The sequence below is a fragment of the Coregonus clupeaformis genome, unplaced genomic scaffold (genome assembly GCF_020615455.1).
Source record: "Coregonus clupeaformis isolate EN_2021a unplaced genomic scaffold, ASM2061545v1 scaf0771, whole genome shotgun sequence".
In the NCBI taxonomy this organism is placed as follows: Eukaryota; Metazoa; Chordata; class Actinopteri; order Salmoniformes; family Salmonidae; genus Coregonus; species Coregonus clupeaformis.
This window is the reverse complement of record NW_025534226.1, coordinates 224,889-246,936: the sequence shown is the minus strand read 5'-3', so window position 1 is coordinate 246,936 and position 22,048 is coordinate 224,889. Positions and strand designations below refer to the sequence as shown.

Here is a 22,048-nt window from a genome sequence, read left to right as displayed (position 1 = left end):
CCGTTAAACCACATCGAAGAAGAAGAAGAATATTATAGAAGAAGTGGTGGCATGCTTTGAAGGTTAGCGACACATTTAACGAAATACACAACAATTACCAGTCACAGGACTGAGTAAAGCAAGTTATGCAATTATCGTGTAGAATATGGTAATATATCTGCATTGGCATATAACAAAAGCCAACACAAGTCGCGGGTAAGATTCCAGGTATATTTATTGTGGACACAGTGAGCTCCATTTTAGTCATTTTTAGTGTGTATAGCGCTTCTTGTCTGGTGCATGTTTAAAAACTAAGGTCTGGATCATGAACGTTTATGATGTGTTGTTATGATTATTCGATTGGTTTTAAAACCATGACCAATGAAGTTGTTTCACGAAACGGGGTTGGTTGTTTATCAACTTGGGGGCAAAAACTGGGTTTACGTGAAGACGTTGAATATGGCGAAGTCTTCTTTAGTCCAAGAGGCCAAACAGGAGCGGTAACATGCTGCTTCAGTTTATGCCAGGACGAACGCAAACCCACAGGAAGGTCTGAGCGTAAATCGACGTAAACCACGGTGAAACGGCACCGTGCTGCTAGGGAACAACCCATAGATGCGCTAGTATGATTTCGATGAAAAATCGTAATTTTTATTAAAAATGAATGTATGTGCAACTTTTACACGTTTTGAACCACAGTGTTCATTTAATTGGATAATGCCGGAGATGCCGGTAAGTTTGGAGGATATATTTTACGGGTGTTAAGTTAGGCTGGACAGTCGTTCTATCCCAGCTACCAAAGCCAGCTACACCGATTGCCAACTTAGTTTCACGTCAAAAGTACAACAGTAACTGGCATTTGTTGAAGCTGTTTTTCATAAAGTGACATTTATTTAGATACATCCATAACAATGAGCCATAATGAGGCGCTATTTCACCCGGGCGTAGATAGAAATGTGCTCTCCCCTCAGGGACACTGTTGTTCAGAGGAACTAGTCAACAACACAGCAATAACACAATCACTTCAAAACACTGAAGCTGGAAAGACCGCAAACTAGCTGCACTTCGCTTCACCTTTTTTTTAAATTGTACATTTCTTTTGTATATATCCATGAAAAAGGATGCCAGCTGATTCATGGATTTCGGACTGGCTGGAGAAAAAGCTGCCTGTCTGTTCTGTCCCGACCTCCCGACCGCATACAGGTTCATTACTAAGGGGACAGCTGGAGATAAAAAAGTGAATATTGAAACAATGTTGCAATATGTCGGAGAGACAGACGGCGAAAGCTGGATACAAATCTCCGCTTGTTGAAAACTAAATGTCAGTCTAAAAATAAATGTGAGATTAATATCTAGATGCTTTTTATAGTGGAGATCAAGTTTATAATTTGCCTGGCTGGGTTAAGGATGAGGCAGTCAGATGGAAACAGAGTAAAATGGCCATTTTAACGTCATCCATTTAGCTGTGGAAATTTGTGAATAGAACACCGGCCGGAAATGCGCTTTTAACCAATCAGCATTCAGGATTAGACCCACCCGGTGTATACATTCAGAACATTATCTAGGTAGTGCTTTGTTGAAATTTTTTTCAGTTTAGTTACCTGGGTCAAGAAACAACACATTTATGGTGGGTGGCCCTTGGACTATTTTTTTAAGGTGGAACTGACAGCGTTTTTAACTTACATTTTCGAGGGATATGAAACAGACAATCATATTAGTCAGAAAATATCAAAATTACAGTTTATACTAAACCACCTTTTATAAGAGGTTTTTAAAAATAGGTTATATTTCACCAACATTCAATGACTCCACCGTAAGGAATTGTTGGCAGAATAGATGGATGCAGTTCAATGCATGATTAATATAATAAACCAGATACATTTCTGGAAAGTCCAAACAATATTGCTATCAGGATGTAAATCACAGGTGGCCTGGTACATTGTTTCCTGCCTCCATTCGATACGGCCACTGTTTCAGTTTCAATGACCAATATTTTGGACAAAAACGGGGATCTAAATGTACTATGATGGATGATGTCAACACAATCAAACTAGCAAAAGGCCAAGGGCAATGATCACAAGTCAGTTATAATGTGGGACTTATAGGCTAGCGTATCAATTTATGTAGCAAGCTAAAAACACGCTACGTAGATAGCTAGCTGCTCGGAGGATGTCATGTCATTGGAGTGGTGAGTGAGCGACTTTTCTCCCTCATATCGTTTTCGCGGCTACACAGCTAGGGATGCAGGTGTCATTTGCAGCAAGAAATGTGAATCGCTTAGCTATGCTGCAATTGAACTATAATAATATGCCATTTAGCAGACGCTTATCCAAAGCGTGACTTACAGTCATGCGTATGTTGTCCAGTTAGCATATCTCTCTGTGCGCTCGCAAACTCACTCTGGCTATCTACTCCTGGAGATCAGAGCACTCTTAGTCTGAGTGCGCCAGAGCGCAGAATAACTGATTAATTTACCAAACCCACAACACCCACTGAATATGACCGGTGTCAGTAAACATAGGGGGAAAAAAAGTATGTTAGTGCGATAACATGTAAACAGCCTAACCAGCTCTGCAGCAGTCAAATGGTCAGAGTGAGGTGTTTCTCTCATTTGTGTCTGAAGAGCTAGCTAGGCAAGCACAGCCAACTCTAGCCAGTTAGCTTTGGGTGCTTGGTTGGGACAAGCATGCATTGGCAGGCAGGCCATGAAGGAAGCGCAGGAGGCTACAATTCCCCATCGCGATCCGGTGCGAATTTTGATGGCCAACTAGCTGAAAAAGTTTGAGAGGGTTTTATCTAATGTCTTTTGTTAGATTTGAGCTAATCTTTGCTCTGGCTAGCATTAGTTGCTGATCTTGTTGTTGATGTTCATATAGTGAAAGAGAGCCTACCTTTTCATGGTTGTTTGATCAACAGGACTGTGAAGTTCCCAAATGTAAGAGGACTCTGTGGTATTTACATATTTGCAGAAATCCATTCAGGTGTATTTTGTGGCTTTTGCCAAATGTGTTGTAATGATCTAGAGTCTGCTGTTGCTACTGCCTGTAAACACATTCAGTCCAGTTCAAAGTGAATGATGGCAGCCTGTGTGGAGAAAATGGCTTGTTTGCATAAAGGGCCTACTGTAGCTCTGATTGCCTATGGCGCACCGGTCGTGGAGACTTGGTCCTGGACGAGACAGATTTTTTTATTTGGCTTTATTTCTGAGTGTCTATTAATTGTCCAAACATGGTCTTTTCCCCACTCTATCTTTGCTATAGAAATTTCACAAATGCCTTACTACAGGTCATTCCTAAACATTTTTATGAATTTATTAAAACGTGAAAATGTCCATATCTAAGTGCTCGTTTTGTCAGAAATTCTGGGGTGTGTATGAACAGATTTGGAATAAGATTTCATGTTACTAAAATGCAGTCAGTTCCACTTTAAGCCCAGGAAGCAGCCATTCAATTTGCCATTCACCCGCTTTTCAAGGTTAATAAATGTCAAAATACATTGGGTAATTAGCTACCAAAGAATGGGAGTTTCGCTGAGCAACTATCGTCACTACTGCGCCCAGCTGGTATGTACTCCAAAAAAGCGCTGAATAAAAAATTGCATGCAACCGAAAACATGCCTTGTCTGGAAAGAATCAAAAGTATTGTTTTTTGAGCAAGTGCACATGCGCCAAATCTCTTCACCTCCTGCAATATTAGTAATGGAATTAAAAATGCACTAAATAAAGCCTTATCTAGAAATATACAATCGCTGTTAAAAACCTAGCTTATATCGCCTGCTTGATCTACTTACAGGAAATATTATTGCATTCCTGTAGCACAGGTGAAACAACCGATTTTTAGATGTTGTGTTCATACACTGTTGTATGTGATTAAAACAGAGATCTGTCTATAATGACGATGGTCATGCTCTCCGCCACTAACGATGGGAGTCGTTGTCACAAAGGAGGGAAGGCAGGCGACTGCAGCTTAGGTCCAAAACAAGCCCAAGAAACGACGGGCTTATTTTGGACAGGCTTTGGCCGAGAGTGAAACCCTGTCACTTCGACTTCTTTCTTCTCTGGATGAAAAATCAATGACCTTTCCAGCTGCTGGATCAGCCAACCCGGCGCGGCAGTAATGAGTGATTTTATTGGATCAGCCAACCTTGCGTGGGCAGTAATAGAGTGATTTTATTGGATCAGCCAACCGAGCGTGGCAGTAATGAGTGATTTTATTGATCAGCCAACCTGCGCGCGGCAGTAATGAGTGATTTTATTGGATCAGCCAACCTGTGCGTGGCAGTAATGAGTGATTTTTATTGGATCAGCCAACCTGAGCGTGGCAGTAATGAGTGATTTTATTGGATCAGCCAACCAGGTGGCAGTACGAGTGATTTTATTGATCAGCCAACCTGGCGCGTGGCAGTAATGAGTGATTTTTATTGGATCAGCCAACCTCAGTGCGGGCGGTAATGAGTGATTTTATTGGATCAGCCAACCAGCGCGTGGCAGTAATGAGTGATTTTTATTGGATCAGCCAACCTGTGCGTGGCAGTAATGAGTGATTTTATTGGATCAGCCAACCCGAGCGTGGCAGTAATGAGTGATTTTATTGGATCAGCCAACCCAGCGTGGCAGTAATGAGTGATTTTATTGGATCAGGCCAACTCAGCGGCAGTACTGAGTGATTTTTATTGGATCAGCCAACCTGTGCGAGGCAGTAATGAGTGATTTTATTGGATCAGCCAACCTGTGCGTGGCAGTAATGAGTGATTTTATTGGAGGTGCAGGAAAGGTGGATTTGGTGCTATTTTTGACATTATTAAGCTGGTTAATGGGAAGAACAAAATGACTGCTTCCTGGGCTTAAAAGAGAATCACCATATTCAATTCTTTGTTTAGATTGTTGACAAACACGTAAACTATATTTAGTCTCCAATATTTATTAAAAACATACATTTGCACAATGAGTCACTTGTCTCAAATACATCGTCTACAATTGTTGGTCAGGTAGCTAGCAAAATTTTTAGCCATATTAGCATAGATCGCCATCAGTCAAAACAAGACAGTTATCAAGAACAAGATACAACTAGCTGAAACGAGCCACCTCTATCTCCACAGGCGCAGCTTCTTGTCATTGTTGCTAGCGATCTTGCTATCCAGAATCACAACAACAGCACACAGACTTTGCCCCCCATTGAAGTGCGCGTGACGCTGCCGCCAACCCGCCATGGTTATTATTATTTTTAGAACATATATTTTTAAAACTTTGCTGCCCCTCTTTCCTGTTGTATTTCAGCTAGCTAATGGCCAGTCTGTCGAACTACGCCGTGCAGTGATAGGGCGCGCTCAGCGCACGTATCTTTGGGGATGTGGTGCGCTCCCACAGACAACAAGTCCATGAAGGTGGTCCAGCTTGTTTCAAGGAGCCACCCATGGCCCAGAAGAAGAGGTGTATGACTGGTACCCCCAACACAAGATCTACTACGCCTACACAGAAGCTCACGATACATGGGACTCTTCAGGTAGACATGCTGTGGTGTTTGGGCCTTAATAGATCGTCTAGGCCTATTCACGGGAAAGGGATCGGGTTTTTGGCATGTCTGTGTTTTGGCTGTGCAATAATGTATACAGCCCTACTCTAGGTTCTCTACAACCACAGACAGTGAAATTAGACTGTTTCTAGACCATGTTTGTCTCTGTGTTCTAAACGGACAGTTTTCTAGGACCTGTTTGTTCTGTGTTCTAACCGGACAGTTTTCTAGACCCTGTTTGTTCTCTGTGTTCTAAACCACAGACAGTTTTATAGACCCTGTTTGTCTCTGTATTCTAACCGGACAGTTTTCTAGGGACCCTGTTTGTCTCTGTATTCTAACCAGACAGTTTCTAGACCTCTGTTTGTCTCTGTGTTCAACCAGACAGTTTTCAGACCCTGTTTGTCTCTGTGTTCTAACCAGACAGTTTTCTAGACCCTGTTTGTCTCTGTGTTCTAACCAGACAGTTTCTAGACCCTGTGTCTCTTGTGTTCTAACCAGACAGTTTTCTAGACCCTGTTTGTCTCTGTGTTCTAACCGACAGTTTTCAGACCCTGTTTGTTCTGTGTTCTACCGACAGTTTTCTAGACCCTGTTTGTCTCTGTGTTCTAACCACAGACAGTTTTCTAGACCCTGTTTGTCTCTGTATTCAACCGGCCAGTTTTCTAGACCCTGTTTGTTCTGTATTCAACCCAGACAGTTTTCTAGACCCTGTTTGTCTCTGTATTCTAACCAGACAGTTTTCTGGGACCCTGTTTGTCTCTGTATTCCCAAACCCAGACAGCTTTCTAGACCCTTGTTTGTTTTGTATTCTAACCAGACAGGTTTCTAGACCCTGTTTGTTCTCTGTATTCTAACCAGACAGTTTTCTAAGGACCCTGTTTGTCTCTGTATTCTAACCAGACAGTTTGTTAGACCCTGTTTGTCTCTGTGTTCTAACCAGACAGTTTTCTAGACCCTGTTTGTCTCTGTGTTCTAACCAGACAGTTTTCTAGACCCGTGGTTCTGTGTTCTAACCAGACAGTTTTCTAGACCCTGTTTGTCTCTGTGTTCTTAACCAGACAGTTTTCTAGACCCTGTTTGTCTCTGTATTCTAACCAGACAGTTTTCTTGGACCCTGTTTGTCTCTATATTCTAACCAGACAGTTTTTCTAGACCTCTTTGTCTCTGTATTCTAACCAGACAGTTTTCTAGACCCTGTTTGTCTCTGTATTCTAACCCGAAGTTTCTAGGACCCTGTTTGTCTCTGTATTCTAACAGAACATTTTTCTAGACCCTGTTTGTCTTTGTTTCTAACCAGACAGTTTTCAGGGACCCTGTTTGTCTCTGTGTTCTAACCCAGGCAGTTTGCTAGACCCTGTTTGTTTCTGTATTCTAAATCCAGACAGTTTTCTAGACCCTGTTTGTCTCTGTGTTCTAACCAGACAGCTCGCCCTGTTTTCTGTGCCAGGCAGTTTGCGTAGACCTCTGTTTGTCTCTGTATTCTAACCAGACAGTTTTCTAGACCCCTGTTTGTCTCTGCTATTCAACCAGACAGTTTTCTAGACCCTGTTTGTCTCTGTGTTCTAACCAGACAGTTTTCTAGACCCTGTTTGTCTCTGTCTCTAACCACAGACAGTTTATGAGACCCGTTTTGTTTCTGTCTTCTAACCACAGACAGTTTCCTAGACCCTGTGTGTCTCTGTATTCTAACCAGACAGTTTTCTAGACCCTGTGTGTCTCTGTATTCAACCAGACAGTTTTCTAGACCCCTGTTTGTCTCTGTGTTCTAACCAGACAGTTTTCTAGACCTCTGTTTGTCTCTGTGTTCTAACCAGACAGTTTTCTAGACCTGTTTGTTCTGTATTCTAACCAGACAGTTTTCTAGACCCTGTGTGTCTCTGTATTCTAACCAGACAGTTTTCAGACCCTGTTTGTCTCTGTGTTCTAACCACAGACAGTTCTAGACCCTGTTTGTCTCTGTATTCTAACCAGACAGTTTTCAGGACCTCTGTGTGGTCTCTGTATTCTAACCAGACAGTTTTCTAGACCCTGTGTTCTGTGTTCTCTTCTTTCCACCTATTTTAGTGTAGTACTAGTTTAGCCTCACATCAGTAACACCGTTTCCCCCTGTTCCCCACCAGAGATGAGCACGAGGACTTAAGAGAGGAGATGCGCCGCTGAGGAAACTGAGAGGCAAGGGCAAACCGAAGAAGGGAGAAGGGAAGAGGGCCACCAAGAAGAAATAGATAGTTCCCTGCCCTGTCACAGAGGACCTATGGGGTGATCAGAACTGGCCTCGTTTGTTCTGGGACACCAGAGGAATGGCCTCCCTCACAACGGTATCATGTGACCCCACCCGGATGTTTAATATTGACTGGACCTTTTGGATCAGCCGATGTGTGTGTATTTTAAAGATCCTTCTAAATCCCATCACAGAAGATCCTATCTGACAAGTTACCAGTCTTTGTGACCACTGTGTGTTTGGTATGTAAAGCATCCTGTTCTTTTGCTTTACAAGATGTTTATGCTGCAATTGTATCCACGCTAGCGGCTTTCCCCATTCTTAATACTATTTGTACAGTGAATGGGTGAAGGAGAACTGGAGGGCATCTAGATACATACAATTGTGACGCTAGTATGTTCATATTGACTGGGCACAAAGCTGGTGATTTTACATGTTTTTGAGCAACATCATCACATCAGGTGTCTATGAATAAAATACTGAAAACAAAATCTGCTTAAATGTGTAGGAGGACACTATCCATTTTGTGACTGGTATTGCAATGCAATTACTATGTGTTATACAATGTTGTTACTAGATAATTAGTGTAACTACAGGAAACCTGTACTGATCCCATTCAAAACCTGTACTGACTTGATCCCTTTATGAATTGATGCCCAGGGTCCAGTATTTCAAAGAGATCCTGGTTCGAATCCAGGCTCTGTCGTAGCCGGCCGCGACCGGGAGACCCCATGGGGCGAGCGGCACACTTTGGCCCAGTCGCGCCCAGGGTAGGGGAGGGAATGGCCGGGCAGGGATGTAGCTCTGTTGGTAGAGTATGCGTGCGTTTTGCAACGCCAGGGTTGTGGGTTCGATTCTACGGGGGCCAGATATAAAAATAATGAATGCACTCACTAACTGTAAGTCGCTCTGGATAAGACCTGCTGCTGCTACACACCGTTCATGAAGCCATATGTGTTCAGACCACCCTGATACGTGGATATCTTTAACGCTGCTGCTACACACCGCTCATGAAGCCATATGTGTTCGACCACCTGATACGTGGGATATCTTTAACGCCAGCAGCAGCTACACACCGCCTCATAAAGCCATATGTGTTCGGACCACCTCCCCTGATACGTGGATATCTTAACGCTGCTGCTGCTACACACTCGCTCATAAAGCCACATGTGTTCAGACCACCCTGATACGTGGGATATCTTTAACGCTGCTGCTGCTAACACACCGCTCATAAAGCCATATGTGTCCAGACCACCCTGATACGCGTGTGGGCTGGTCTAGTGGCTCCTGTCCATTCACTGACCGGTTGTGTCCTAAATGCCTCCCCTATAGTGCACTACTTTTTATAAAGGGAATAGGATGGTATTGGGAATCACACACTGATATTATGGGCTCCTCCCCTCTTTCTCTCTTGTCGCTTCTCTCCCTGCTCTCTCTCTCTCTCTCTCCTCTGTTTTTCTCTCTCCTCTTCTCTCCTGTGCCTTTTCTCTCTTGTTTGTCGCCTCTCTCTATCTCTCTCTCTCTGTGCTCTCTCTGTATCTCTGTCATATCCTCTGCCCCAGAGCGCTGACCCCACCACCTCACTTCTCTTCTGGCTGCTCACCACGAGGCCAGAACACTCATTCAACTCCCATCTCAGTTAACCCAGAACTAAAATCTTAAGCGTGATTTGTTCAGTTGCTCGATTAGTCTATCCACGAGAATACATTTAACATAACACAAATGATAGGTTTCTTAGTCCATGGATGTAGGGTTTGTAAGAAGTTTTTTGATTATGTTTGGTGTGCATTCAGAATGGTGTGTCGTAGGGTCGAGGGAGAAATGAGGAGATACAGCCTTGTACACTGAACAAAAATATAAACGCAGCTATGTTGTTCCATGAGCTGAAATAAAAGATCCCCAAAAAGTGTTCTATATGCACAAAAAGCTTATTTCTCTCATTTTAGGCGCTAATTTGTTTACATCCCCGGTAGTGAGCATTTCTCCTTTGCCAAGATAATCCATCCACTTGACAGGTGTGGTATATCAAGAAGCTGATTAAACAGCATGATCACTACACAGGTGCACCTTTGTGCTGGGGACAATAAAAGGCCACTAAAAATGTGCAGTTTTTTTCACACAACACAATGTCCACAGATGTCTCAAGTTTCGAGGGAGCGTGTAATTGGCATGCTGACTGCAGGAATGTCGCCTGAGCTGCTGCCAGAGAAATTAATGCTCATTTCTCTACCATACCGCCTCCAATGTCATTTTAAGAGAATTTGGCAGTACGCCCAACCGGCCCTCACAACCACATGTATGGCGTCAAAGTGTGCAGCGGGGTTATGATGTCAACGTCAGAGAACAGAGCCCTAAGAGCGGCAGTGAGGTTATGGTATAGGGAGTGCATAAACTACAGACAAACGAACACAATTGCATTTTATCGATGGCAATTTGAATGCACAGAAATACCGCGACAAAATCCTGAGGCCCCATTGTCGCAAACCATTCATCCGCCGCCATCACCTCATGTTTCAGCATGATAACGCACGGCCCCCATGTCGCAAGGATCTGTACAAAATACCTGGAAGCTGAAAATACCCCAGTTCTTCTATGGCCTGCATACTCACCAGACATGTCACCCATTGAGCATGTTTGGGATGCTCTGGATCGACGTGTATGACAGCGTGTTCCAGTTCCAGCCAATATCCAGCAACTTCGCACAGCCATTGAAGAGGAGTGGGACAACATTCCACAGGCCACAATCAACAGCCTGATCAACTCTACGCTGCATGAGGCAAATGGTGGTCACATACTGACTGTGTTTTCTGATCCACGCCCCTACCTTTTTTTAAGGTATATGTGACCAACAGATGCATATCTGTATTCCCAGTCATGTGAAATCCATAGATTAGGGCCTAATGAATTTATTTCAATTGACTGATTTCCTTACATGAACTGTAACTCAGTAAAATCGTTGAAATTGTTGCATGTTGCGTTTTTATATTTTTGTTCAGTATAATTGGCAGGGTTGACTTGCCTACTGATTAACCTGCAGTTTGGTTTACCCAGAGATTTAGATATAATGAAGAGATACCTATGTCTCCACCATAACAATGGGAATTGTTGCTCCCACCTCGCTTTGGCTTGGTACATACATCTGGTCATTTGAATATTTAGTTGAATATTCGATGAGGGGTGTTGACGTCAACCGCCTGTATTAAATGGAGGCTATGCTAGCCTCATGAATAGACTGTCAAGATCAGGTACAACTCCGATATAAAGTTGTTTCCTCAAAGTTTGACGGGATGTCACATGTCCTCCTCTATATCGGTACACTCGTAACAACCTAAACATTACGAAAACGCGTATTCGATCAAATAAGCCTCACGTAGCAAATAAGCCATTACACTTTTGTTGACCAAATTCGACAGTCGTTATCATTATTTCAGGTTACTCTCTTTGACCTCCATACAAAAACGCCGCCTGCTGGAGGAGGCAGATATTGGGCCAAAAAATACCCCTGTTGCTTCGCCTCTTCCTCTCTGGTTGAGCTAAGATGAAACTATTAGCTACTGTTTGGTGTGTATGGTGGGGAGACCTACAAAGGGTATACATTTTTTGTGGTAATGTTTTTGTATTTTTTTATTGTATTTTGCAGGTGCATTTAATGCCGCTGTAATTAGACCAGCTACTAATCAGTAAGCAAAATCAGCTGGTGTCACTGTAACGAAACAAATAGTCGTTATTGACATAATAAAACAACAGAAATAGTCACTGACACAGAACGAAGGAAAGTGGTACTAATTTCCCCTGTTCACCCCCAAAACCATCACATCCCAGTGCTTTACTACTAGCCAGCTACATGAGTTGAATCTGTCTCCCCCTCCTGTCTCCTCTCCTCGATTCTTTTCCACTCAGTTGCTCGCAGTTTAAAATGGCGGCGTTGAGCAACGCCGAGTCCCCACCGCCCGTCTTCAACGGTGACACGATGGACCGAGACCCGGAGCGGGAGCGGGGACTGGACGAGCTGGGAGCCTGCCTGGACCCGGCCTGTTCGGTGGGAATCCCGGAATGTCCGCAGGACGAGGAGGTATGGACCGGGGGGGACGGGGGTGAAGCTGGGCACGGCGAGACGGGGGTACCGAGTGGAGGTTGCTGGATGGGGATCTTCAGGAAACACCGGCTTAATATGGATCGTGGGGATGCATTGCAGGGGGCGAGATGATGCACTAAAATGAAATGATTTCCATCACTACCGTGCCCTTCGTACTCTTTGCATTTGCCGTTTTCCTTAAGGTGCATTTTGCGTTAGACTACATTGATCAAGTTATTATAGTCCGCTGACGGCAATGTTTTATTTCAAGCCTACCTATATTTCATTTGCTTTTCGAGTTTTTTTTTCCCCAGCAGGTCTCGTTCTCTGCGGCTGCATCTAGATAGCTGGCACCGGCTGGCTTCAACGTACTACCGCGGGCGGGATGATCATGCATCGTTTTATATCGATATAACTAACGACAAACTTAGTTATATTTATAAACCATTCATCAGGGATTTATGGTTTTCGTCAATTCGATGCAGAGAACCCCACCGTGGGCTGTCGACGGGAGCTGATATGTCGGTGCAAAGATCGGCTTTGTTTTGGTTGATAAAAGGCACATTATTTATTTGCCAATATATAAATCATTGATATGGAGGTTCATGAGAAATAATGCAGGATTATTAGCGCACGTATTGTTGTAATACACTGGCTAGGCCTCTAACCCCATCATCATGGCTCAAATGATATGGTCCTAGCTAACGGTAGATTGTTGTAAAGTTGAACCATATTATCCAACAGTTATTTTCAAAATATTTGTGCGTTCAGTGCAAGAAGGCCTGTATCTAAGACATGAAATTAAAATGAAGAACATCACGCAACAGTCAGAAGGTCTGTTTTGTGAGTGACAAATATCAGGCTTATCCAATAAGATACAATGATGCCAAAATCACAATTTGCATCAGATTGTATCTTTCAGTTATATAGAAAATCTGTAAGTGGTGCAAAGAGCCAAACCGAAATCCTCAATCAATTCCCTGGCAGCTTTACTTTGGGACCTTCACTAACCTGCTGTTGAAACTAGTGGTTACTCTGGTTACAGTAGAACTCATAAGCCAATTCACCTAGGATCCAGGTAATTAGATCAATTAGTGGGCCTAATTAGTCGGATTTTTAAAGGTATACTCAGGTAGCTCAACTTTCTCCTTCCCAAAAGTGCTTGACTGATGTTATTGTATGCCTTCTCAATAAATACAATATATTTAATTGTCTGTTTAAAATTTTAATCAGCGGGGATGTCTGCAAATCTTCAGGATATCTTCCAAGCTGACTGAATAATATTGGCCCCCATTCAGCTGTCAACAGAATGCAAATAGAACAGTTAAGACATGTTGGCGACTACTAAGTATTTTTTAAACCTCCGGCTTTGGGCTGGATGTGTCAATGTGTAGTTCACACATGCATAATCTATGAGCAGAATTACTGTTTTACCTCAATTAGCCACGGAATCCCTAGTTTGAAAGCGACAGTATTTCTGGAAGCTGTGCTGCGCCATATCCCCCCACACGTGGGCTAGACCCCTAGCAATTCGAGTTCTAGCCAATGAGCTTCAGCCCCTCGCTATTTGAGTGACAGCTAGCAAGATGCAGACACAGCAGAGTGAGAGAGAGCAGTGACGTGGTGCACGTATATATGTACATATGTGACGTAGTACGCAATTTTCGAGGACCACTATTGGCTAGTGAGTGCTACTTTCAGAACTACTGGCTCAAAAGTACCGGAGAATCTCTTTAATGATCATAGAATCAGAGAATGTCATTGAATTTGAATTATATTATTTTTGATCGCAAGTCACATGCCCAATACAGTAAACTATAATAGTAAACTATTATTATACATTAATATATTATATATATTATATTATTATATTTATTATTATATTTATACAGTCCCTACACCCAAACGAGGGCATTGCGTTCATCCACCTCTGGCCTGCTGGCTCCCCTTCCTCTGCGGAAGCATAGTTCCCACTCAGCCCAGTCAAAACTGTTCGCTGCTCTGGCACCCCAATGGTGGAACAAGCTCCCTCACGACGCCAGGACAGCGGAGTCACTCACCACCTTCCGGAGACGTTTGAAACCCCACCTCTTTAAGGAATACCTGGGATAGGATAAAGTAATCCTTCTACCCCCCCCAAAAAAAATTAAAAAAATAAAAAATAATAATAATAAATATTGTAAAGTGGTTATCCCACTGGCTATAGGGTGAATGCACCAATTTGTAAGTCGCTCTGGATAAGAGCGTCTGCTAAATGACGTAAATGTAAATATTATACAATTAACTACCAGGTAGAAATAAAAAAACAGAAGTGTTTCGGCCCACCAGGACCGGAATTGAAGAACCCTGCAGTAAACCATTTGTCCAGACTGAGGCCAAACAGCGTTAAGAGTCCAGAGGTCTCACATCTCCTGCCCCAGATATGCACATGAGGTGCGCATTGAGTTATTTTCATGAAACGGGACTCTGCGGCGTAACTAACCAACACGTTTCCATCCACAGTTTTTATGCGAGTAGTCATACCGTATATTAAAAAATAAAAGATCCCGACCACTGTGATGGAATAGGACGTTTCGGTACAATTTTATAAATGCAGACTGATCATTTGTTCGTTTTGACATGGTGGGATCTTTTTGTATCGGTAAAATTTAACAATGAGAGAAATTGCGGTGGAAAAGCCTTTATGCGCAAAAAATGGATATAACCATCATATCGAAGTAAACTTAAAGTCACGCGACGATATGGTAGGTGTTCCTCCCACTACAAATTCGGGGAAAGCATGCAGTTTTATGCTACATATTAAATGGGCTAAGTTATGAACTTCACAGGGTGGTGAAAGTGCACGGTGATGAGCTTGATGCTCCTTTATAATAAATATCAAGAGTCTTATTCCGGTGACATGATGATCGATGCTTGACTGCCTTTTGACAAATCAAAAGTGTTCTCTTTCTTGTCCATAATAATCTCCTCGTGTAGGCAGCCTACCCATACTGTATCTGTTGGCTGTTGGCTAGAGTGAACGTGCCAAGACCAGACTAGGCACATTTGCTATTTATCACCAACAGTTTTTGGGACAAAACAATTGGTAGATACCTAGCTATGTACAGTGCCTTGGGGAAGTATTCAAAGTATTCAGACCCCTTTACTTTTTCCACATTTTGTTACGTTACAGCCTTATTCTAAAATTGATTAAATCGTTTCCCCCCCCCTAATTAATCTACACACAATACCCCATAATGACAAAGCAAAAACAGTTTTTGTAGACATTTTTGCTAATTAATAATAATTTTAAAAAAGATATCACGTTTACAAAAGTATTCAGACCCTTTACTCAGTACTTTGTTGAAGCACCTTTGGCAGCGACTACAGCCTCGAGTCTTCTTGGGTATGAAGCTACAAGCTTGGCACACCTGTATTTGGGGAGTTTCTCCCATTCTTCTCTGCAGATCCTCTCAAGCTCTGTCAGGTTGGATGGGGAGCGTCGCTGCCCAGCTGTTTTCAGGTCTCTCCAGAGATGTTCGATCAGGTTCAAGTCCGGGCTCTGGCTGGGCCACTCAAGGACATTCACAGACTTGTCCCGAAGCCACTGCTGCGTTGTCTTGGCTGTGTGCTTAGGGTCATTGTCCTGTTGGAAGGTGAACCTTCACCCCAGTCTGAGGTCCTGAGCGCTCTGGAGCAGGTTTTCATCAAGGATCTCTCTGTACTTTGCTCCGTTCATCTTTCCTCGATCCTGACTAGTCTCCCAGTCCCTGCCGCTGAAAAACATCCCCACAGCATGATGCTGCCACCACCATGCTTACCACCGTAGGGAGTGGTGCCAGGTTTCATCCAGACGACGCTTGGCATTCAGGCCAAAGAGTTTAATCTTGGTTTCATCAGACCAGAGAATCTTGTTTCTCATGGTCTGAGAGTCTTTAGGTGCCTTTGGCAAACTCCAAGTGGGATGTCATGTGCCTTTACTGAGGAGTGGCTTCCGATCTGGCCACTCTACCATAAAGACCTGATTGGTATTGTGCTGCAGAGATGGTTGTTCTTCTGGAAGGTTCTCCCATGTCCACAGAGGAACTCTGGAGCTCTGTCAGAGTGACCATCGGGTTCTTGGTCACCTCCCTAACCAAGGCCCTTCTCCCCCGATTGCTCAGTTTGGCCGGGCGGCCAGCTCTAAGAAGAGTCTTGGTGGTTCCAAACTTCTTCCATTTAAGAATGATGGAGGCCACTGTGTTCTTGGGGAACTTAAATGCTGCAGACATTTTTTGGTACCCTTCCCCAGATCTGTGCCTTGACACAATCCTGTCTCGGAGCTCTACGGACAATTCCTTCGACCTCATGGCTTGGTTTTTGCTTTGACATGCACTGTCAACTGTGGGACCTTATCTAGACAGGTGTGTGCCTTTCCAAATCAATTGAATTTACCACAGGTGGACTCCAACCAAGTTGTAGAAACATCTCAAGGATGATCAATGGAAACAGGATGCACCGGAGCTCAATTTCGAGTCTCATAGCAAAGGGTCTGAATACTTATGTAAATAAGGTATTTCTGTTTTTTTATTTATTTTTAATAAATTAGCAAAAATTCCTAAAACCTGTTTTCGCTTTGTCATTATGGGGTGTTGTGTGTAGATTGCTGAGGATATATACAGTGGGGGGGAAAAGTATTTAGTCAGCCACCAATTGTGCAAGTTCTCCCACTTTTTTTTTTCTCAATTTTGTCTGTCATAGTTGACGTGTACCTATGATGAAAATTACAGGCCTCTCTCATCTTTTTAAGTGGGAGAACTTGCACAATTGGTGGCTGACTAAATACTTTTTTCCCCCCACTGTATATATAAAAAATTAACACATTTTTAGAATAAGGCTGTAACTAAACAAAATGTGGAAAAAGTCAAGGAGGTCTGAGTACTTTCCGAAGCCACTGTACATAGAAATACATTCATTTGTGCTCGTGAAGAATGTGTATGCTACTCAAACCACTCCAGATTGATCAAAGTATCAAACTTATGTAGCATTTGATCATTTCAATGAGACCCCCTGAAAGGCTAGAAAGGAATTGGTTTGGCTTTTCAAGACAGCCCCAATGTACTGAATATCTGAGGGCAACGGGGGCATATCTGTAGACAGCCCTAATGTACTGAATATCTGAGGGCAACGGGGACATATCTGTAGACAGCCCTAATGTACTGAATATCTGAGGGCAACGGGGCCATATCTGTAGACAGCCCCAATGTACTGAATATCTGAGGGCAACGGGGGACATATCTGTAGACAGCCCTAATGTACTGAATATCTGAGGGCAACGGAGGCATATCTGTAGACAGCCCTAATGTACTGAATATCTGAGTGCAACGGGGAGATATCTATAGACAGCCTAATGTCACTGAATATCTGAGGGCAACGGGGGCATATCTGTGGACAGCCCTAATGTACTGAATATCTGAGGGCAACGGAGGCATATCTGTAGACAGCCCTAATGTACTGAATATCTGAGGGCAACGGGGACATATCTGTAGACAGCCCTAATGTCCTGAATATCTGAGGGCAACGGAGGCATATCTGTAGACAGCCCTAATGTACTGAATATCTGAGGGCAACGGGGGCATATCTGTAGACAGCCCCAATGTACTGAATATCTGAGGGCAACGGGGGCATATCTGTAGACAGCCCCAATGTACTGAATATCTGAGGGCAACGGGACATATCTGTAGACAGCCCTAATGTACTGAATATCTGAGGGCAACGGGGACATATCTTTAGACAGCCCCAATGTACTGAATATCTGAGGGGCAACGGGGGCATATCTGTAGACAGCCCTAATGTACCTGAATATCTGAGGGCAACGGGGACATATCTGTAGACAGCCTAATGTACTGAATATCTGAGGGCAACGGGGACATATCTGTAGACAGCCCTAATGTACTGAATATCTGAGGGCAACGGGGACATATCTGTAGACAGCCCTAATGTACTGAATATCTGAGGGCAACGGGGACATATCTGTAGACAGCCCTAATGTACTGAATATCTGAGGGCAACGGGGACATATCTGTAGACAGCCCTAATGTACTGAATATCTGAGGGCAACGGGGACATATCTGTAGACAGCCCTAATGTACTGAATATCTGAGGGCAACGGGGGCATATCTGTAGACAGCCCCAATGTACTGAATATCTGAGGGCAACGGGGACATATCTGTAGACAGCCCTAATGTACTGAATATCTGAGGGCAACGGGGGACATATCTGTAGACAGCCCTAATGTACTGAATATCTGAGGGCAACGGGGGACATATCTGTAGACAGCCCTAATGTACTGAATATCTGAGGGCAACGGGGCATATCTGTGAGACAGCCCTAATGTACTGAATATCTGAGGGCAACGGGGGCATATCTGTAGACAGCCCTAATGTACTGAATATCTGAGGGCAACGGGGACATATCTGTAGACAGCCCTAATGTACTGAATATCTGAGGGCAACGGGGGCATATCTGTAGACAGCCCTAATGTACTGAATATCTGAGGGCAACGGGGGACATATCTGTAGACAGCCCTAATGTACTGAATATCTGAGGGCAACGGGGGCATATCTGAGGCCTACTCTCTGGATGCACAGATGCTTCCATGCATTTAACCAGTCATAGTGAAGGTTTCTGTGACTGGTTATTTTGGGATCCATGGCCCACGGTAGGGACACTGGTTTATGAAGCATTTTCTCACAATTGCTAACTGAAGCCCCTGGAGAGGAATTGGTTTGTATATCGTCATGGTAATGGTGGTATACTGTCTATACACAGACAAGTCCTGGTCCATGCGTCTTGTCCGGTGGTGGTTGTGGGAAGCCATGGCTGAATCACCCTGGCCATGACCCCACTCACCCAGGGTGTAGACGAGAATCACCCTGGCCATGACCCCACTCTCCCAGGGTGTAGAGGAGAATCACCCTGGCCATGACCCCACCCTCCCAGGGTGTAGAGGAGAATCACCCTGGCCATGACCCCACTCACCCAGGGTGTAGAGGAGAATCACCCTGGCCATGACCCCACTCACCCAGGGTGTAGAGGAGAATCACCCTGGCCATGACCCCACTCTCCCAGGCTGTAGAGGAGAATCACCCTGGCCATGACCCCACTCTCCCAGGGTGTAGACGAGAATCACCCTGGCCATGACCCCACTCACCCAGGGTGTAGAGGAGAATCACCCTGGCCATGACCCCACTCTCCCAGGGTGTAGATGAGAATCACCCTGGCCATGACCCCACTCTCCCAGGGTGTAGAGGAGAATCACCCTGGCTATGACCCCACTCACCCAGGGTGTAGAGGAGAATCACCCTGGCCATGACCCCACTCTCCCAGGGTGCACTTGTACATGTATGAAACAGGACAAATATGTTCCCATGATGAGGCAGCTCGCACCTTGCTGAGGAGTGTGAAGGAACGCCCTGGTGCCTCTCTTGGACATCATCGTGACAGTCCCTGGTGCCTCTCTTGGGCATCATCGTGACAGTCCCTGGTGCCTCTCTTGGACATCATCGTGACAGTCCCTGGTGCCTCTCTTGGGCATCATCGTGACAGTCCCTGGTGCCTCTCTTGGACATCATTGTGACAGTCCCTGGTGCCTCTCTTGGACATCATCGTGACAGTCCCTGGTGCCTCTCTTGGACATCATCGTGACAGTCCCTGGTGCCTCTCTTGGACATCATCGTGACAGTCCCTGGTGCCTCTCTTGGGCATCATCGTGACAGTCCCTGGTGCCTCTCTTGGGCATCATCGTGACAGTCCCTGGTGCCTCTCTTGGGCATCATCGTGACAGTCCCTGGTGCCTCTCTTGGGCATCATCGTGACAGTCCCTGGTGCCTCTCTTGGGCATCATCGTGACAGTCCCTGGTGCCTCTCTTGGACATCATCGTGACAGTCCCTGGTGCCTCTCTTGGGCATCATCGTGACAGTCCCTGGTGCCTCTCTTGGACATCATCGTGACAGTCCCTGGTGCCTCTCTTGGGCATCATCGTGACAGTCCCTGGTGCCTCTCTTGGACATCATCGTGACAGTCCCTCACAGGGAGGGGGGACGAGGGAGGCACAAGAAGGGAAGACTGCTGTCTGAGCTGCTTCCCTGTGAGCCCTGGCCAGAAGTAGTGCACTATGTAGGGAATAGGGTGCCATTCTCTGGCCAAAAGTAGTGCACTATATAGGGAATAGGGTGCCATTCTCTGGCCAGAAGTAGTGCACTATGTAGGGAAGTGTGGTGCCATTTGGGTCCTGGTCTAACCCACTCTTCTATGCTGCTAAATGAATGTGTCATTTTATTAGGATATGTATGTTTTATTTCTTATTGCTAAACTGATGGTTATGATATAAGAACTGGTGTCTCTGCTGGTGTCACGGCCCCACCTTGTTGAGAGAAATGAGTTGTGTTTTAATGTTGACAGTCAGTTGGGAAGGGAGTTGTGATTTTAATGTTGACAGTCAGTTGGGAAGGGAGTTGTGATTTTTAATTTTGACAGTCAGTTGGGAAGGGAGTTGTGATTAAAATGTTGACAGTCAGTTGGGAAGGGAGTTGTGATTAAAATGTTGACAGTCAGTTGGGAAGGGAGTTGTGATTAAAATGTTGACAGTCAGTTGGGAAGGGAGTTGTGATTAAAATGTTGACAGTCAGTTGGGAAGGGAGTTGTGATTTTTAATTTTGACAGTCAGTTGGGAAGGGAGTTGTGATTAAAATGTTGACAGTCAGTTGGGAAGGAGTTGTGATTTTTAATGTTGACAGTCAGTTGGGAAGGAGTTGTGATTTTTAATTTTGACAGTCAGTTGGGAAGGGAGTTGTGATTAAAAATGTTGACAGTCAGTTGGGAAGGGGAGTTGTGATTAAAATGTTGACAGTCAGTTGGGAAGGGAGTTGTGATTTTTTATTTTGACAGTCAGTTGGGAAGGAGTTGTGATTAAAATGTTGACAGTCAGTTGGGAAGGGAGTTGTGATTAAAATGTTGACAGTCATTTGGGAAGGGAGTTGTGATTAAAATGTTGACAGTCAGTTGGGAAGGGAGTTGTGATTAAAATGTTGACAGTCAGTTGGGAAGGGAGTTGTGATTTTTTATTTTGACAGTCAGTTGGGAAGGGAGTTGTGATTAAAATGTTGACAGTCAGTTGGGAAGGGAGTTGTGATTTTTAATGTTGACAGTCAGTTGGGAAGGGAGTAGTGCTTTTTAAATTTTGACAGTCAGTTGGGAAGGGAGTTGTGATTAAAATGTTGACAGTCAGTTGGGAGGGAGTTGTGATTAAAATGTTGACAGTCAGTTGGGAAGGGAGTTGCTTGATTTTTATTTTGACAGTCAGTTGGGAAGGGAGTTGTGATTAAAATGTTGACAGTCAGTTGGGAAGGGAGTTGTGATTTTTAATGTTGACAGTCAGTTGGGAAGGGAGTTGTGATTTTTAATTTTGACAGTCAGTTGGGAAGGGAGTTGTGATTAAAATGTTGACAGTCAGTTGGGAAGGGAGTTGTGATTTTTAATTTTGACAGTCAGTTGGGAAGGGAGTTGTGATTAAAATGTTGACAGTCAGTTGGGAAGGGAGTTGTGATTAAAATGTTGACAGTCAGTTGGGAAGGGAGTTGTGATTAAAATGTTGACAGTCAGTTGGGAAGGGAGTTGTGATTAAAATGTTGACAGTCAGTTGGGAAGGGAGTTGTGATTTTTTATTTTGACAGTCAGTTGGGAAGGAGTTGTGATTAAAATGTTGACAGTCAGTTGGGAAGGGAGTTGTGATTTTTAATGTTGACAGTCAGTTGGGAAGGGAGTAGTGCTTTTTAATTTTGACAGTCAGTTGGGAAGGGAGTTGTGATTAAAATGTTGACAGTCAGTTGGGAAGGGAGTTGTGATTAAAATGTTGACAGTCAGTTGGGAAGGGAGTTGTGATTTTTAATGTTGACAGTCAGTTGGGAAGGGAGTTGTGATTAAAATGTTGACAGTCAGTTGGGAAGGGAGTTGTGATTAAAATGTTGACAGTCAGTTGGGAAGGGAGTTGTGATTTTTTATTTTGACAGTCAGTTGGGAAGGGAGTTGTGATTAAAATGTTGACAGTCAGTTGGGAAGGGAGTTGTGATTTTTAATGTTGACAGTCAGTTGGGAAGGGAGTAGTGCTTTTTAATTTTGACAGTCAGTTGGGAAGGGAGTTGTGATTAAAATGTTGACAGTCAGTTGGGAAGGGAGTTGTGATTAAAATGTTGACAGTCAGTTGGGAAGGGAGTTGTGATTTTTAATGTTGACAGTCAGTT

The 22,048-nt window shown here is 44.0% G+C and overlaps 1 protein-coding gene and 1 pseudogene across 1 annotated transcript in view; both read left to right on the top strand.

Moving 5' to 3' along the window:
• The first annotated feature begins 5,261 nt into the window (after window positions 1-5,261).
• On the top strand, window positions 5,262-7,822 carry LOC123485624 (annotated as a pseudogene).
• A 3,722-nt stretch (window positions 7,823-11,544) lies between these two features.
• Window positions 11,545-22,048, top strand: part of LOC123480947 (serine/threonine-protein kinase B-raf-like) — a 51,677-nt gene continuing 41,173 nt past the window's right edge. Inside the window, 1 exon segment of the mRNA XM_045216670.1 lies at window positions 11,545-11,785. Within this exon segment, the coding sequence (XP_045072605.1) occupies window positions 11,630-11,785 (156 nt within the window). The 5' untranslated portion in view covers window positions 11,545-11,629.